This window comes from Engraulis encrasicolus, chromosome 19 (genome assembly GCF_034702125.1).
Source record: "Engraulis encrasicolus isolate BLACKSEA-1 chromosome 19, IST_EnEncr_1.0, whole genome shotgun sequence".
In the NCBI taxonomy this organism is placed as follows: domain Eukaryota; kingdom Metazoa; phylum Chordata; class Actinopteri; order Clupeiformes; family Engraulidae; genus Engraulis; species Engraulis encrasicolus.
This window is the reverse complement of record NC_085875.1, coordinates 52,145,032-52,158,675: the sequence shown is the minus strand read 5'-3', so window position 1 is coordinate 52,158,675 and position 13,644 is coordinate 52,145,032. Positions and strand designations below refer to the sequence as shown.

The following is a 13,644-nucleotide window of genomic DNA, read 5'->3' as shown; positions in this document are numbered from 1 at the left end:
TTTCCATAGGAATAGTGTAGTGTAGTGATGGGTGCTGACATTTCTAGCAAAAGTTTCGCACTGTACAGTACTGTATGTGTGTAGGCAGGCAAGCAATCAGAGAGTGTGTGGCGGCTGTGCTCCAGCCAAAAGTGTGTGTGTGTGTGTGTGTGTGTGTGTGTGTGTGTGTGTGTGTGTGTGTGTGTGTGTGTGTGTGTGTGTGTGTGTGTGTGTGTGTGTGTGTGTGTGTGTGTGTGTGTGTGTGTGTGTGTGTGTGTACTGCACCAATGTAACTTCGTGAGGCCACTGCTATTGGAGCATACCAACAAGGTGGGGCCCTTGCTCCAAATCCTGGACCCCATATGTTTTTACCCATTTTGCTGGGGTAGTTGTGTTGTTACTGATAAAATTGAAAGTGTAAAAACATTTCTTCAATGACATGTTAAGGTTAGGATTGGTTTTGGACAAGAAGAGAGAGGAGACAAGTGGAGCCACTCTTTCTTCTTGGCTGGGTTCCCAACGTGTGTGTGTGTGTGTGTGTGTGTGTGTGTGTGTGTGTGTGTGTGTGTGTGTGTGTGTGTGTGTGTGTGTGTGTGTGTGTGTGTGTGTGTGTGTGTGTGTGTGTGTGTGTGTGTGTGTGTGTGTGTGTGTGTGTGTGTGTGTGTGTGTGTGCATGTGTGCATGCATGGAATGGTGTGTGTGTGTGTGTGTGTGTGCGCATGTGTGTGTGTTTGTGTGTGTGTGTGTGTGTGTGTGTGTGTGTGTGTGTGGTGTGTGTGTGTGTGTGTGTGTGTGTGTGTGTGTGTGTGTGTGTGTGTGTGTGTGTGTGTGTGTGTGTGTGTGTGTGTGTGTGTGTGTGTGTGAAAGGTGAAGAGGGGTGCACCATGCAGTCCTTTGAAGTTAATCTGGATAATGCATTGACCAAACCTGCTGGACATTTCTGTGTGTGTGTGTGTGTGTGTGCCTTTGTCTGTGTGTGTGTGTGTGTGTGTGTGTGTGTGTGTGTGTGTGTGTGTGTGTGTGTGTGTGTGTGTGTGTGTGTGTGTGTGTGTGTGTGTGTGTGTGTGTGTGTGTGTGTGTGTGTGTGTGTGTGTGTGCGCGCGCGCAGCTGTGGACGGGGGGCTTGAGGTCGCTGATCCACAACTTCAGGGCCAACAACGTGTGTCCCATGACCTCCCTGAGGAAGCAGTGAGTACGCCAGCAGCATGAACAAACACCTGCAAACACCTGCCACCCATCTCTCTCTCTCTCTCTCTCTCTCTCTCTCTCTCTCTCTCTCTCTCTCTCTCTCTCTCTCTCTCTCTCTCTCTCTCTCTCTCTTCTCTCTCTCTCTCTCTCTCTCTCTCTCTCTCTCTCTCTCTCTCTCTCTCTCTCTCTCTCTCTAACACCTCCACCTACCTATACTATATTATATTATATTACATTATACAGTGAGTATGCCACCAGTATGAACAAATACCTCGATCATTATATTATATTATATAATATTAGATAAGATTAGATTTGATGACTGTATATTACAAACATTTGTATACGATATTATATTATACAGTGAGTGCGCCACCAGCATGAGCAAACACCTCCACCTGCCTCCCATAGCTCTCTCTCTCTTTCCCTCTCTCTCAAAAACCTCCTCTTGCCTCCCATGGCCAATGAGTCACCACCCACAGCACAACACACAGCCACACTCTCAAGTTGTTACAACCCTACACTGCATAAAATGAAACATTAGCAAACAAATTTTTATAAAGTATCTGGTCAATCTTAATTTAAGTAAAAAGCACCTTATAATTACTACTTTTGAACTAAAGCTTAAACTATGTTGACTTGCATTAAAGGTGCACTGTGAAGGATGGGGGCCGTATAAGGCATTGCAACAATGCTGGTCATTGAAACTGCTGTCTATTGCCAAATTTCTTTTCTTTTCATGAATATTTACTAAATAATAAACTAATATCAAAATCAAAATACAGTACGCTTTGCAGCTGGAAATGTCTATTTCTGTATGAACACACATAGGCCTACTTTCAAATTAGACAGATGCAAGGTGATAGTATGCACACAGTAACAGATAGTCCCCAACTACTGTTCTGTGTGTGTGCGTGTGCGTGTCAGGGGATTGGATGGCTTTGCATTCGTACTGGTCCCAACGATTGTAGACTCTCATTGGTGCAGTCTGATGATGTCTCAGCCGTGGCACCTCTCGCAAGAAAATGTTTTACTACGCCTGCTGAATATGGACATACTTCTCGGAGAGACTAGTTCTTCATTAAACGTTGGGAATAGAGCTCCAAAGTGGGTGACAATGAGTTGTATGCACGGATTAGCATTTTCACAGAAATCCGGTTTCCAGGAATATAATTTTGAACATTGGGCTAACAAAAATATAAGACAAACTTTAACAGCCGTCATTCGCCTACCCCCGCATCCTTTCCTTGGTAACGAATGGAGCAGCACAACAACACGTGTGTATTTATCAACCTAAACATAACGATAATAAAGTCATGTTGCTATACCTTGGCTACTCGGGAATTTTTGGGAACTACATCTCACATTCTCGCGTGAGCTATAGTCGCATGAGCAAACTTCTCCTCGATGGTAAGTTTTGAAAGTATACTACTAAATCAAGGCGATTGGAGTAATTGCAGTTGTGGCACTATTTACGTTTTATCAAAAGAGTGTTACCAGGAGTGAAAAACAACCTGTATCAGAGCTTAGTTAGAAATATTTCCAAAGTCTCGTACTAGGAAGGTTTGTGGCAGTTTGCCGTGGACCATGGTCACGGCTTGTGAAATCTCCCAAAACCAATGTAACCAGGAGAGAAAAATATCTGCATTTAGAAATATCCTGCTACGTGGAAACAGCTCCTTAATAACAGACGTTTACTTATCCCGTCCGAATGCTCCCGAAAAAATCACAGCGGTCCGGGGATAATTGCAAATTACCTGGCGTGCATAGGTAATATTTATCCCGTGCGAATCGGGCTAAAGACTGAGGCCCTCACTGCTCCTCCCCGTGGCCAAAAAAGAGATTACATGACAAACGCCACTTTGGGGACGTCATTGCGTGGCGTACATTGAATTTAAATAACAATAGAAGCCTGCTGCACCCCCAGCAACGGTACAGCCGAGACCCAGCAAAGACCCTGCCATGGAAAGTGGAAACAAAATGAACGCCTCCTACAGTATACTTTTCTGAAGGGGTTGTGATGTGTGTTTGGTATGTATCAGGTATCTGCTGTAGTACTCAGAAGCCACAGCACCCACAGACACACTATCAACTCATACTCTCCCTTTCACTGTCAGCCCAAGTAGCGTTGAGCGGTAGCCACTTCAAAGGGATGACGGAGGCAGCAGATAAAGTTTAGCATTTTCTTTTATTCCCTGCCCTTTCACAGTCTAACTCGGGCAAAAGCTTCACTCAATTATGTTCTCCTCAGCTCTGCTACAAAAACGTTATTGAACTCTTTCGATAACCCCACCCCTTGTTAAAAAACATCCCTTAATTATTCCCGCCCGGACCCCTCCCGCCAATCAGAACCCGCACCCCAAAACTGATTGGCACTCACAAAATTCTAGAAGACACACAAGGGAGTGGGGAACAACATTTACGGGCACAGATACACAAACATTCACACACATTCACCATTCACACATACAGATAGACAGAGAGGGCATGCTAAGGGGAAACACACGCTCAGTCCACTGCAGGGCGAGGCAAGGCAAGTTTATTTATATAGCGCATTTCATACACAGGTGCAACTCAATGTGCTTCACAAAGTTAACAAATGTAAATGAAAGGAAACAGGGAAGAAAGAAGGAAATAAATTAGAGTCAAAAAACATTTAAAACATTAAGATAAAACATAAGGTAAAAATAATAATAAAATAAAATGAAATAAAACAAATTAAATAAACATTGAAATAAAAATAATAATAATAAATGTAGGCTAGGGGAAAGCATCTGAGAACAGCTTTGTCTTGAGTCTAGATTTAAAGCTATCAATAGTGGGTGCATTTTTTACGTCATCTGGAAGCTGGTTCCAAAGCTTTGAAGCATAGAAGCTAAAGGCTTCCTCACCAGCAAATTCTTCTCCGTTGACCTTAGTGACCTGGTTGGTGCATACAGCTGCAGGGGGCCTCAGCGTTTCAATATTGTATAGTTTGTTGATGGAGGGGCTCTGATATATGTTTTTTTGTGTATGATATGATATCATTTATATCTACTATAGAAGGCAGTCATAGCAGCCAAGACTCAGCTTTCAGCTTACACTCAATGCCAGCCCTTTCATACTGTAGTGGCCCAGGATCATGTGGGTGTGCTCTGGTGTCTGTTGTATGTATGTGTGTACTGTTTATCTTATTCTGTATTTCACTTATTCACCTTCGCTTTGCGATTCTATTCTGATCTTAATATGGGTCAATGACGGTATTACAGTGGCAGGCGTCAGGGTGATGAAACCACAGCTAATGCCACTTTGGTATGCATTAAATAATTACCCTCGCCAAGGCCAAGAAGGTTATGTTTTCGGGCGCAGTTTGTCAGTTTGTTTTTCTTTCTGTCTATCTGTCTGCCTGTCTGTCTGTTTGTCAGCAGGATAACTGATAACTCATTAAAACTTATGAACAGATTTGGAGGAAACTTGAAATAACCAAAGGAACAAGTGCTTACATTTTGGTGGTGATCCGGATCACAATCCGGAACCAGGGTTTAAAAAAAGATTCTTCACCATTGGTAATCTAGAAATCTAGTGACTGCAAATTGAATTGCGGGACAAGGCGAATTTTGACATTCCAGTTCATAACTCCACAAATAGAAGGCAGAAAGACTTAAAATAAAAATCGGATGTAACATTGTAAAATGTTCTATCAAACAACTTCCGTTGCAAAGGTCTGCAGTCTCTGAGTGCATTTCTAGATTTGTTTTTTCCCTAGATTTTCCAAGAAGCAAATTCATTGATTGCACATTAATTAGTCGCCTTGTATAAAGGTTTCTGCCAAATGTAGTGTACTGTAATGCAATGCAATTAACAATTAATAATGAATTTATGGACATTAGGTGTGGTTGTGCCACCTGACATCTGCTTCTACAAAACCATAATTGACCCTGATACTGAAGCTTGTTTATGTCGGCCTTTGGAAATTGATTGGTAGAAAAAGTGTCTGAAAAGTCCATGCAAAACGGTTTGGCCATTAGCTAGTATCTCAATTAACCACATTTCACTATTGAAATACAGCATGTATCTGCAAATTAAGCATGCTAATTAAACCATGTGCACTTGTACTGTAAATTAGCTGTAAAAGAGGAAGTGCTCACATTCAAAGCAATCAACATGGGTGCCAAGCAGATGAGACAGCTATGCGCAGGAGATCCAATGTAGTTGGTTCAATTGCCTGCACATTACATTACATTACATTACATTTGGCAGTCACTTTATAACCAAAACGACTTACAATCGACGACATAATCATAGTCAACATATCTAGCAGATACGAAGTGCACAGGAAATACACAAAACAACAAGTGCAAATGCAAATTATGGTTATCTTTCCTTCTAAAACAAATAATGAACTGATGAACACTCCCAACGTGAATTTATCAGCACACAACGCTTTGAATATTTTGAGAGAGTCTATCAGTGTGTCTACACTTGTTATTTAACTGACTGTAATTTCAGATAAAGCAATTTGCCCAGCACCTGCTCCTGTCTGATCTGATGTATACACATTTTCTTTCTCTCTCTCAGCCTGATCTCTCAGAATTCAGTGGAATGGACACGAATCTTTGGAACACGAAATCCTTGTCAGTTGCACAGATTTTGCCAAAATTCTGTGCTCAAGGTCAAGACTGTTATGTAATCGGGCCAAGTCAGCAACAAGAGAACCTTTTAACTAGGCGTCCCTGGCTTATCCATTTCAATCCAACCAATCAGGTTGGCTTATTTATTTCCTAAATGGTAGTGCAACCCGCGGAATGTCTCTGCTCGCATGAGACCCAATTCAGACCATTTTCTTAATTGAGACTTACTGTCCCAAATTCGCACATATAAGCACCTTCTAATGTAAAGGAACCGTGCAATATAAACATTTCAACAAATAGTCTGAATCAAATACTAAAGCATTTTGGAAAAAAAAGAACTACTTTACTCCTGCCCTGTGCCAAGGGGAAATAATTTATGACCAAGAACAGATGGTTGGAATCTCACCTCTCAGTCCCAACAGCCATGCATGAAGAGGAGCAAAAACTCGCTTGCAACAATCTTTTGACCTACAGGTCATTTATTTTAGCATTTTGAAATGTATGGCTCTAGAGCTGGAGAGAGAAATACTCCTCCACCAAGTCTCTTAGCTGGAGACAATCTCCTTTAAAATGAAATAGGTAAATAAATAGATAAGTAAATAAAATAAACAACATAGGTTGACGTTATTTTAGAAAACCAAGAAAGAAAATGGGTGAAGAGTCAAAAATGAAAAATGTAAAATAAAAAGTTCCCCGACGCGTGAACAGTCAGGGCTGTCCACGGGCCATCCATCTCTGCTGCATCTTGACGCCTCTAGGACCTAGTCCTCCCCCGGCTGGCTCTGCTCTTCTCCTGGTCTTCTTCCTTCTTCGTCTGCTCCTTCGCGTCTTCTTTCTCCGTCTGAACTTGGGGCATGTGGCGACCCTTTTTATACAGGTAGCCTTCTACTGTCCATGACATGATCTCATATTTTTGATGACAATTTTTCGGGTGGGTGTGGCACTTTGGTGGACTTCCCCAAAAGTTTCTAACACCTTCTCTCTCCCTCTTGTGGCCAAATCCTGACAAGCAGGTTCCCGGGCCATTTTAGTGTCATATCCAGGAAGGATCACAAGACCCCAACACATAAAACAGGACACAGAATTGTTTTGCGTGATTGACACACGGAGGTGCTTTCTATATTGCCACAGCGCTGTGTTCAGTGTATCATTAGAAAGTAGATACCAAATGCTAATCCTAAACAAAATAATGCTATAGCAATTTAAGTGGTGCCCAGACCAAAACAATCCCTAACCTTAACCTGTCGGTGAAGACATATTTTTGAGAAATACCTTTTCTAGTTGGTTGATAGGCTATCAAATTCATGTAATAAACAAATATAACCTAGCTGTGCCCAGACCAAAGCAAAGCAATCCCTAAACCAAACCTGTCAGTAAGAAATGTTTTTTGAGAAAAAACATTTGAAATTTGAAAAATACTGAGAAAACACAAGAGAGCTGTGGGAATATAGAGAAAGCACTTCTGTGTGTCAATCACAGAAAACAATTCCGTGTCCAGGAGCACGGAATTTTGGCAAAATCTGTGCAACTGACACAGATTTCGTGTCCCAAAGATCTGTGTCCATTCCACGGAATTCTGAGAGATCATGTTGCAGCATACGTGTGTGTGTGTGTGTGTGTGTGTGTGTGTGTGTGTGTGTGTGTGTGTGTGTGTGTGTGTGTGTGTGTGTGTGTGTGTGTGTGTGTGTGTGTGTGTGTGTGTGTGTGTGTGTGTGTGTGTGTGTGTGTGTGTGTGTGTGTGTGTGTGTGATTGTGTGTGTCTCCTCATATCTTTCCTTATTCTTCCGTTCCAGTTGGACCAGGCTGTCATTTCTCACCAACGTAACTGGAAAGATTCCAGTGAGGAGGTAGGTTGCAGTTTGCCTGGTTATCACCAGACCTAATCACAACTGAGATATGGTCTGATGTCTGTAAAATCCCGAGGTGTGTGATTTCCTATTGACAATGGTTGTTTATTGGGTGTTACGAATGTGTATCATTTAGCCATAGCCAATCGTGTCAGTTGTATCTATGCAAACAAGCTGCAGTCATTACCTTTCCATGCCTCCCTGCTCTCTGATTGGAGAAAGACAGGGACCATGATCTTGTCGGTTCTCTGGGTATAGACTCAATGCTGTCTTTCAGATCAGAACGACTGTGCAAAGCAGCATGAAATCTCCCAGGCTAGGTTGCAGTATGATTTCATTTCCAAAGTGAAACACACATGAGAGTCCTTGTGCACAACATTGCAGTAGTCCAAGTGCAGGTATAAGGCAGGAAAACTTGATCAATACTAAAAGTTCAGAAAATACCACACACTGAATACTGTCCTTTTTTTATTATTGGAGCGAACAATGATTTCACCTAGTGCGTCTTCAGGTTCACTCCAAGAAATAAAAAAATAATAGTATTCAGTGTGCTGTGTTTTTTGAACTTTTAGTATGATTTAATTTCCCTTATCCAGGTACAGTAGTACTTAGTATCCTTCCTCAGACCTCTACCGTGCTGTCAGAAAAAAACTACCAGTCTATTAGAAACAATGAGCATGTCCCACCGAAAATCCACTGATATAATTTGGACCTCTAAGCACGACCCCCAACCCCAGCCACAGGCCATGATATGACTTATTTACCATCCTTTTTTCCCTCTCTTTTCTCCTTTTTTTAACATATTCCAAGCATTACAAGAACGTTCGCCTGTGGCAAAACTGAGAAGGGAATCTTCCAAGCATTGAAGGACCTAGGACTACCCAGTGGCAAGGTAATTATACTGCTGATACAGGAGGTGTGTGTGTGTGTGTGTGTGTGTGTGTGCGCGCGTGCGTGCGTGCGTGCGTGCGTGTGCATGCGTACGTGGTACGCGTGCATGTATGTGTGGGAGGAGGGGAATTAATTGAAGCATCAGCATGCAGCATGATGTGGGAATCCAGGTGTGCTTTGTTTCTATTTCCATTTCTATTTTTTTCCAATTTGGTGAACCATCACGCCAGAGAGTGTTGTTGTGTTGTTGAGAGTTTGTTGTTGTGGTGTTGTGGTTAGAGAAGCATGTTAAAAGTAAACACAAATTAAAACCTGATAAGTTAAAGGTAACACTTTACTTGACAACAGCATCATATGTATGACATAACAGTGTCATAACAGTGTCGTAAAGCAGTGTCGTAAATATTATGTCAATATCATACAGTGGCATGAGAAAGTTTGGGCAGCCTTTTAGAAAACCACTACAGCGGTTTATCTCTTGTTGAGATTTTGAAGCAGCAACTTCTTTTCAACGTATGTTAAATTGTAGGGAAAGAGAAACTTTTCAGTTGTGACAGTATTTCAATAGGTGTTTCAGAAACAATTTTATGTGGATTTTAACAAAAATAGGCGTGTGCATAAATATGGGCACCCCAAAGAATGTATTCCATTAATATGAAGTAGACCTCACCTTTGCTAATCTAATGGCCTGGAGATACTTGATATACAAGAAGTTCCAACCGTCTGGTGCTACTGAATAGTTGCCAATTATTCTATCCAAAACCCCTCTCAGTCATCAGTCAGTCTTCTATAGACATCCTGATTAAAATAAATTCATTCTTTTTCAATGATAAAGTAATATCTCAAGATTGGTATTACCATTTCAAGACATTGTACTTATTCTTTTGCATGAACTCATTGTTGAATTTTGATCAGTGCAGTGCAATCACTGTCCTGCTGGAAAGTCCAAACTCTGCTCAGCTTTAATTTTGTGACTGACACTTGAACATTCTTTTGAAAAATCTGCTATCTGAAAAGAATTAGTCAGGCCCTCTACTGAAATAAGTTTTACAGTGTGTATACTTGCCACGCAGACCTATCAGGGTATGTTTTAGGCCAGATGTCATAGATTTTATTTTTGCCATGTCCACCTCCCATTGTTAAAGGTCCACTTCCAATAAAAAAAAAAAAACGGTTTTACTCGCTCCTTTTGAAAAACGGTCACCGCTGGTTAAATGCACATGCAAGGCTTCCTAATGGTGCGTCACCTCCGCAAGCTGCCTTTCCCAATTTAGATAAACAATGCAGAGCCAGGAGCGAATCTGGGAGAGCCTCTCTCTGTTACGTCACAGCAAAAAACGGCGTTGCCCACTACGATTCATTGATGCCCATTTTTTAGTAAAAACATGTAGAAAAAAAAATTCTCGCTTGTTTTCAAAAGACAAAACTGTCGTTTGTCCACAAGCCACTTCAGGCCGTTTACACACTAGGGCGGTAAAGCGTCGCGTGACGGAAGCAATTTTTACCGGCGTCGGTTAAAATACATGGAAACATATCTGTCCTTACTAGTGGTGGGCTATTATCAGCGTTAACGTGCTGCGATAATGTGAGACTCTTATCGCGCGATAAAGAAAATATCATACGTTAATCAATACTCAAAATATGGGTTTGGAGTTTGGGTATGCACGTCACGTCTGTTTGATTGACAGACGCGTTCAGACTGCGCTCCAGTCGCTTCTCCTCTCCACCTGTTGCTTCAGCAGACCTACTAAATATGAACAGTGTTTGCATGCTGAAAACATTAATCTGTCTGCCGTGGTAGGTGTTGTTTGAGTGCCTTTTCTTAAGTGGTAGACTAGAGAGACGTTATTGTTTGAGGTGAAGCATGGAGAGACATTGTGTGAGTACCAGCCCAGGGTTAACAAAACCGACATGTAACGCATTCAATAACAATGGTCAACACAGCAGTATTAATGAAATGATGGTGGGAGTACATCTTTAAGGTCAAATAACTCTAGCTCAGTCTCATCTGACCACAGTATGATTTCCCAAATGCTTTTAGCTTGACCCGATAAGCTTTCTGCATAAGTTAAGCAACTTATTTCTGATGAATACACAGGAAAGCCTTTTTATGCATCACCCATCCAATGAGCTTTTGCCTTGTGAAAAGTGTACGCGAAAGGACCCATGTATAAGCCTGCATTATCAGCAGCTATGTTCTTGTAGTTCTGTGGTTGTGTTCTGTAGTGCGCCTGTACCCATTCTTACCATCCTTTACCCATGCCTTTTTAACAATTTTTCAGTACACCACATTTTCCTTTCACGGGGACCATTCCTGTGGCTTTCCATGCTTTCCATTCCCATGGATTTCCATTTCTTGCTGTGGAGAAACATTGTCCAAGACTTCTATTCCAGATTACTTTGTGTACCTTTCTCCTTATCCATAGTAATTAATTATCTTTGTTTATTATATGGTGTGACGTCATCGGTCGAATGCTCCATTCATTTCAACGGGGCTCCCCAACGTTCGCACGTCTGTTATGTAAGGGTTAACGTTCGGCGAGAAGGTCGCTACCGTGGAATAGCAGCACGACAGAGAGAATCTTTAGACCCCGACGCGGAGCGGAGGAGTGCTGCTATTCCACAAAGCGGCCGACTCGCCGAAAGTTAACCCGCTTATTATATGGATATACTTAAATGATTCACACATGGCGGGGACATTTCTTTAGGCCTATTTAATGTTAAGTCTATTATAGTTTTTAATGTCAAAAGATTGTTGCTGCGCAAAACAAAACAGTGCCGTTGTGGAACACCGCTAGGCAACAGCTAGGTAGCCAGGACAACAGGTGTTGTCTATCACAACACTCCGCTCCGCGTCGGGGTCTAAAGATTCTCTCTGTCGTGCTGCTATTCCACGGTAGCGACCTACTCGCCGAACGTTAACCCTTACTTAAAGTCCACAAAGAGCCCACTATATTGCCACTCTCCAAGACAGAACTTAGGACAAGCATGGTCTGCTATTATGTATGATAAATAACATTTTAATGTCCAATCACATCTGTTCTGATGACTGAAGGGATTCCACAGTCATTAAAACCAGTTTGTGCTGCAAAGGTGAACAGTGTTGCCAGATGTGTCTGACCAAATCCCGCCCAAAAGGTTCTCAAAAACCACCAAAATGCGCTAATTTCCGCCCAAATTCAACAAATTACATTGACTTCTATGGGCCCAAAACGGCTTAAAAAAACGCCAAATGGCCAATTTTTCCCGTTTTTGCCCGCCGACGCTCATCCCAAGTAGCCCAATTGGGCGGGCACCCGCTCAATCTGGCAACACTGAAGGTGAGCTCTACCTCATATTAGTAGCATACCCTCTTTGGTGTGTCCATATTTATGCACATGCCCATTTTTGTTTGAATCCACATAAAATTGTTTCCGTTACACCTATTCACATTATTTCACAGCTGAAATGTGTCTCTTTCCCTACAGTTTAAGATATGTTGAAATTAAGTCTCTACTTTAAAAGCTCAATGAGAGATAAAACGATGTAATGATTTTCCAAAAGGGTGCCCAAACCTTCTTATGCCCCTGTAAACATTTTATGACTTGCTATTAAGTGACATTCAGTTATGGTAAAGACAGCCCTAATAATGTCAACTTTTCATGACCATAAAACGTTAATGACATTGACGTCATGTCATGACATGTCATTAATCAAGAACAAAAATATATACATTGACATGCAATACAAGATGTGGTTTATTATATTCATTTTCTTGTGTGACTTGTGCAGGTTGTATGTGGTTATTAGTGTCATTGACATATTGTATATTTTGATCTTACAGAATGATGAAATTGATCACTCAGTGTTCACATTTGATGAGTTTTATGCCCTCACACAAATGATATGTCCCCGAACTGACATTGAGGAACTGTTCAAGAAAATGTAAGTATGTGCATTGATTGTAACCTAACGTGGCAGAAATATACATGTACAAACGGTATAATACATAATCAGTAAGGCTGTAATGATACATTCAACTCAGGATTTGGTTCATATCATGATTTTTGAAATATGGTTCGATACACCCTAGAATGGTAGAATAGGTTACAAGAGGCAACTAATAATTTGATAAAGTTTAAAATAATAATGATGATTTCAAGCTTGGAAGCACTATCATATCATATTAGATTCTTATTTTCTGGACTGAAGGGTGGCAAAACTTTGAAAGGGCTCATCACGATTCTGCCGCCTTGCATCGGGAAATACAGTAGTATCCTCTCAAAAAGTGTATCCTCTCAATATTCAAGCATGGTAGTGGGACTGACATGGTTTGATGATGCATGAATGCTGTCAACATTGGTAATCTGAATTACACCTAAAGGAAACATGCATGTCAACATGCACTGTGACTACTGAAGTAGATCATGATACTCTCCATAGGATTGCATTCAAAGATATACTCACAAATCTGCAAAAACATGTGAGGGGTGTACTCACTTAAGTGACATACTGTAATATTATGGTAATGAGTTATGACGCGGTTCGGTGAAAACCAGTTGGAACGTTCATATCTATGAATGTCCCAGGCTGTCAAGCCAGAGCCGTTATGTGATTAGCTAAATCAAACATGTCAATGTCACGTCCAGAGTAAATAAAGCAAATTCATGGCAAAACTTCTTCAACGACCTCAGTTATCTGAGTCACGTAGGTCACGCTTGGTCTACACGCAGCAAAAGGCTTCTAATCCAGTGCATTCTCCTGTTCTCCTGGTTCCATTCTGCTATGCTAATGCATTTACCAGGCCTTGCCTCTATCAGCAACTTGTTTAAATATTAACCATGAGATGAAGAAAGTGACTCACGTTGTGTAAGCTGCTGCAAGGTCAAACGTTTGGTGTATCATGTTACTGTTTTGTCTGAAGGACATTCACACTACAACACCATATTCTCACTTCCTTTCTTTTAAACTTTTGTTTTCCCTTTGCAGAAATGGTGGCAAAAGTGATTATTTAAGCGTAGACCAATTAGTCTGCTTTTTAAACGAAGTAAGCTCAAACAAACATGTCTTCCATGAATGTGTCTTTGCCCCCCAGTGGAATGGCTCCCACCAATTAATCACCTGTTTACACAAGCACCCCACCGTGCCCC

The 13,644-nt window shown here is 41.4% G+C and overlaps 1 protein-coding gene across 1 annotated transcript in view; it reads left to right on the top strand.

The window, feature by feature from the left end:
* The window catches only part of plcb4a (phospholipase C, beta 4a), a 118,811-nt gene that overhangs the window by 23,628 nt on the left and 81,539 nt on the right, over positions 1 to 13,644 (top strand). The window contains exons 6-10 of the mRNA XM_063184683.1: positions 1,088 to 1,167; positions 7,571 to 7,624; positions 8,435 to 8,516; positions 12,339 to 12,439; positions 13,484 to 13,541. Of these exons, the coding sequence (XP_063040753.1) occupies positions 1,088 to 1,167; positions 7,571 to 7,624; positions 8,435 to 8,516; positions 12,339 to 12,439; positions 13,484 to 13,541 (375 nt within the window). The remainder of the gene's footprint in view (positions 1 to 1,087; positions 1,168 to 7,570; positions 7,625 to 8,434; positions 8,517 to 12,338; positions 12,440 to 13,483; positions 13,542 to 13,644) is intronic.